This window comes from Sinocyclocheilus rhinocerous, unplaced genomic scaffold (assembly GCF_001515625.1).
Source record: "Sinocyclocheilus rhinocerous isolate Xijiao unplaced genomic scaffold, SAMN03320098_v1.1 scaffold2412, whole genome shotgun sequence".
NCBI lineage: Eukaryota > Metazoa > Chordata > Actinopteri > Cypriniformes > Cyprinidae > Sinocyclocheilus > Sinocyclocheilus rhinocerous.
In genome coordinates, this window is record NW_015663484.1 from 206,771 (window position 1) to 212,040 (window position 5,270).

The following is a 5,270-nucleotide window of genomic DNA, read 5'->3' on the forward strand; positions in this document are numbered from 1 at the left end:
CTCACACATACACACACACACACACACACACACACACACACATTTTTGTTTACTGCAAATGTCTAAACAAATTAGATTTTTCAAATGAAATACACTGAAATAGTAAAAGAAATGTAGGAGTACACTCATTTTAATAATGCCAATTCTGCCCCCTATTGATAGTGGAAGCAAATTACACCTCACAAAGTCTTTCCTCAAATTAATTAGAAGTGGGGAAAATTAGCATTGTAAAGATCTTTGTTTTTTTCTAACTGCTGTTTATTGAACAGACTGAGATAAATGCCAACACAGAAGAACGGTATGTCAGAGCAATGGAAGAAGCCACCACTTAACTAACAGAGTCTCGAATGCAGGCTGAAGAGGATGGATACTGAACCAGAGGAACACCGACGAAGATGATGGAGGTTGAAGACGAAATAAATGAAGATGAGCTGTGCTTAGACAGGCAAGTAGTCGGGCACGTACAGCTCACACTGTAGTAGACGAGAGCAGACACTGAACTGAGGCTCATCATATGAAGTGATTGTATCTTTTCACAAGACTTAAACAGTTTGATTCATATGGATTAGTTTAATGAAGCCTTTATGATACCTTAATGGGTCTTCAGAGGTTGAGTTGCATGGACTGTCAGTGGAAAGACAGAAACTCATTAAAAATATCTTTAAAAAAAAAGAAGTCTTACAGGTTTGGAAAAATATAAGAGTGAGTAAATGATGACAGAATTTACATTTTTGGGTCAACTATCCCTTTAAGGCCAATAACAATATGATGACCCCAGTCTGTTTGGGTAATGACATGAAATATAAAAATATATAAATAAAGGAAATCAGAAAGGACAAGCCTTAGATGACAGAGACGTGTGCGCTGGCAAATATGCTTTGAGCTCACTAGAAAGGCTTTGCTTAAAAAGTGTGTTAATCATAACTACTCCTTCAGACCAATAAATAAAATAACTATTTGTGTGCTCTTCCAGTCAGCAACCAAGCCCTAGATATCAGTGTATTTACTGACATGTTAAAAAGTTTTGCGTAATATCTATTGTATCTCTCATTCTACATTTTTGTGATGTTTCATCCCAAAGATATACATTATTTATACATGAAGCATAAATGGTGGCGTGCCCTGTTTAAATAATGTATATCTTTGGGATGAAACATCCCAAAATTTCAAAATACATAGAAGTACAAGGCCTAGACTGTGTTGAGGTGTCTTCCCATAAAGCCAAGAGAATGTGTGGTGATCCTGGATTCCTTCATCCTAACCCTTGCCTGAACACAGAGCGCATGCTCAGACCATCACAAACACCTTCCCATGAAGCTCAAAGACAAAAATCATTTGAAGTATTTATCATTTAATACTTGTGATTTATTGAACATGATCTTTTAATGTGAATTAAACCTGCTGATCACTATGAAACAGTATTTCTGCAGCTATCATCAACGGTGTTTGTAGGCAGCTCGTTTGAACCCACACTGAGTTTTTTTAAAGGTGGCATGTCATTACGTCAAGCACTGTCGTCACTGCGAGTCTCTGAGAGTTAGATACTTGTTAGATTACACTTGTTAGCTAAAAGTTATTCTGTTGGCAGATTAAGCTGGGGGACACAATAAAAAAATACAATCTGATTATAATTGTGTGATAAGCTTGACGTGTTCTGTTACGCTGTTTGATGGCGAGTTGATGTGTGTACTGAAAACTGGAGCGGAGGAACGGATCCCATCCACCCACGAGGTCTCTGTGGCCCGGCTGAGTTCCACAGAGTAAAGGCTCATTAAAGGACACCCCATGGACTGCTGCTTGCTTGAAGCCCAAGCTCTGATTGTTGAGCGTATGAAGTCCTACATCACACTCGGACTAATGTATGCGGCCTGAGCATCCAGATCAAAACTGCCTGAAATAAGACTGTCTTGTGAATTCTGTCCTCCTAACTAAGCTTCATTAGCATCGTATTTTTAATCAAAAGTGGACACAATAAACACTGGCAGAATTTCAGACGAAAGTTAACCTCAAAATGAAGGTAGGGGTAATTTTTCAAACGTGTCAGGTTGTGGCAAGCCGTCACATGAGCTTTTAATGTTGTCATTTTATAATTTTGAATGAACTGATTACAGATTCTCTTGGCTAAAACAATGGTAAGATATTTTTGTAACCTTTACATCGATGATGTTGCATGAATTTGAATTTTTATTGGCATTGAAAATGTATTAAATAGCCTGAAATGCATGTTTCAATTGATATTGTATTTTTTGAAAGGCATTTCTCTCAAATCAGTGTCAATAACAGCAGGTTCCCGTTGTGACAACATGCCCCGATCACAGAATTAAACTGCTTCTCTTTCCAATAAGTAGTAGTGTTTTGTAAAACAGTCTTTAATGAGCTGGCTTTCTTGAAAGAAGCCTCGTGTTTCGATGGTGTGTGTGATCCTGATCTCTCAATGTCCTGGACTAACTACGCTGTTATGATTTTCTGTGTCTCCTCTTTGTGATTGTTTGAAGCTCAAACCCAAAGCAGACATTCGCATCGAAAGCATTTTATTGTACAACATTATTGTCATTTTTATGCTCTTTATCAATAGAACAAAAATAAATAAATCATGAAAATGTACAGGTCAAGTCATGCAAGAATTTAGCTACTGTAGAAAAATATTTCGGCAACCCGTTTCATAGTTTAGCGAACCAAATCAAAGGAGATGAACACGGGAGATTTGGAGTCGGGGTCCGGGGATCTGCTCACATGCATTAGTGAAATGTTTCCCGAAACAGCCCGAGCGCATGAATACGATCAGGTTCGGCCAGTTAAGGGGCATTTCGTTTGAGACCAACCTCTTGGACAGCAGGGTTTTGTGTGCGGAACAGAACCCGAGTCTCACAGCGGAATGGGGAACAGGTTTGAAGGTAATCGGTGTAGAAACGAAAAGCGACGCACAATTAACTGAGATTCGCTTGGAAAACCCCCTCTTGCTTGAACGAAACGAGAAACGACAAAGCGACCAGTAAAACACATGGTTTTCGGTAACACTTTATTTTAAGGTGTCCTTGTTACACATGTTACATGTACTTACTATTATAATAACAATGAATTATGCATAATTACATGCAAGTAACCCTAAGCCAAACCCTAATCCTAAACCTAACTATATAGTAGCCTAAGCACATGTAGTTAATTACTATTACTCTGTACTTAGCCTACAGTGTAACAAGACACCTCACAATAAAGTGTAACCGCGTTTTCCATGAATCGATGCTGTGGAAAACAATGAACACGTCCGTTTTAACAACTCGGACAACTCGGTAAAGCCTTTCAGTCGCTCCCTACAGCGACTCCTGCTCCGTGAGATCGTCCTCCAGCTCAAAGCGCTTCCCGGGATGCTGTCTCTTCTCCTCCGCGCGACTTTTGTTCACGTTGTCCAGAAGCTCGAGCAGGACGCTGGCTTGATCGCAGCCGGCCACGTCCCAGTCCTCACACAGTCTCTTGCCGGGATGCTGGCGTTTGGCTAGGTCCGAAAAGTCTCCCGCTGCCTCCTGCAGCTCGCGCCGGCCGGGATGCTGGCGTTTGTGGAGCAGCATCAGGTAGCGTTTCCCGGGGTGCTGGCGTTTGTCCGGCTCGCTCTGCGCGGTGGGCTCCTCCAGCATCATCTGCTCCAGAGACAGCCGCTTCCCGGGATGCTGCCTCCGCAGCCTCGCGCTGTCCTCCTCCTCGCGCTTCCCGGGATGCTGCCGCTTGCCCGGGTGCTGTCTCTTCTCCAGCCACTCCGTCTGCTCTCCTGGAGAGGGATTTAGACAAGCATGAAAACTTCAACAACTCTATGGAGACATTTATGATTGTCTTGATGACGCCAAATGAACACGGAGAAAACATCTCTAAGTCAGCAGAATCATTTCTACAGTGTATAATTGTGTAGCCTATATTTGGTTTCTTCCAAGGGATTCTTTTGCAACTTTGTGCTTGTGATGCCCGGCTTTTATGTTTCGTTGCAATCATTGCGATTCTAAATGTAGACCATTGTAAAAAAAAAAAATTGCACAAATTGTATTTATTGAGCATTTGTTACACATAAAAAGAGATAAACCGATGATTGATTATGCGGATTTTACAGTTTTCTACTTCGATATTGGTTGAGCGATATTACACCATTTAGTGGGTCTTCATATCTTATTAATACAAACGTAGGCTATTAATAAGAAAGAAAAAAAGTTATTATTATTCCTGTTGTTAATTTAGAAAAAGTATTATATTTTAGTGGTCGAGTGAATAGTAGCTATTGTGGCAAAAATGATCGGTCATTTAAACAAAAATAATCTGTCGTTAAAAAGCACAGGATTTCGGTCGATCTCTAAGAACTGTCATGTCGCAGTGGTCTAATATGCGAGTGTTGGGACGAACTTCTAGTTGATCTGCTGTTTTGTAAGTTTCTAACTATGTTTTGACAGTGAATGTGAATGTGAATGTGAGCAGACACCGTTGGCGTTGTTCTCGTCCTCCATCTGTGTGAGAATGGAGCGGAGCAGCAGACTCTCCGCGCGCTGGAGCAGCTCATCCGGAGACGGGTCACCCTCACCCGGCAGAGTCTGACACTGGATCCCGGGTGACATGAACACCGCCAGAGAGGCCAAGATGATCACATACGCCGCCCTCATGACAAGCTCTGTCCTGTTCGCCACAAAACACATCAAAAACTACAGGTACAGGTGCAAATGCAAATATGTAACAAGTAGCCTAACTTGTAACAAGTAACGTGGCAATATCAAATGAATCTGGTCAGTATATTTGTAAGCGCAGATGAGAGAATATTAGATATAAAGTTGCTTACATCCTTGTCTTACCTGCAGTGTATAGTAGATTCGCCTGTAGCCTGTTGCAGACAGTCTGTTGATGATGGAATCTGAGGATGTATCAGCAGCCCGAGTGATAACGCGGCGCTCCTCGATCCTTTGATGTGGCTGACCCGTTCAGGTCGAGGTTAGTAGAGTGAAGCGTCAAAGTCGCATGAATTTTTTATATAGGCGCTCTCCGCCCCCCTCCGCGGGACCCTCTGACGTCATTTCAGAGGAATTCATGACTTTGATGTCACGCGATGCGCGTTTTGTCCTGAGGGGGGCAGTGTGCTGCTGCTGCTGCATAGACATAGATGGAGATCCTGTTCATTCAGAAAACGGCCTTTTTTTCTTTTTTTGGCTCAAACAATAATGCAATAGACAATACAATACATATTGAAAAAAAAACATACAAAAAAAAAAAAAAACACACAATGGTATAAAAATGTCTTTCTT

General features: G+C 41.4%; 1 protein-coding gene across 2 annotated transcripts; it reads right to left on the reverse strand.

Moving 5' to 3' along the window:
* Positions 1 to 3,091: 3,091 nt before the first annotated feature.
* Positions 3,092 to 4,958, reverse strand: trh (thyrotropin-releasing hormone). 2 transcript variants are annotated; one of them, XM_016539078.1, is made up of 4 exons: positions 4,824 to 4,958; positions 4,460 to 4,650; positions 3,718 to 3,763; positions 3,092 to 3,669 (listed from the first exon to the last, which is right to left on the reverse strand). In XM_016539078.1, exons 2-4 carry the CDS (start codon positions 4,635 to 4,637, stop codon positions 3,312 to 3,314), a joined length of 582 nt encoding a protein of 193 aa, XP_016394564.1. In that variant the 5' UTR covers positions 4,638 to 4,650; positions 4,824 to 4,958; the 3' UTR covers positions 3,092 to 3,311. The 2 variants fall into 2 exon arrangements, with proteins under 2 accessions (XP_016394564.1, XP_016394563.1); XM_016539077.1 differs by having other exon boundaries at positions 3,092 to 3,763.
* Positions 4,959 to 5,270: the final 312 nt, after the last annotated feature.

Bases quoted from the DNA above. Each gene is read 5' to 3' on its own strand.
- trh (XM_016539077.1), bottom strand. From the start codon at position 4,637: ATGAGGGCGGCGTATGTGATCATCTTGGCCTCTCTGGCGGTGTTCATG. The intron at 3,764-4,459 runs GTGTCTGCTCAC...ATCCCTCTCCAG, and splicing joins GGACGAGAACAACGCCAACG to GAGAGCAGACGGAGTGGCTG.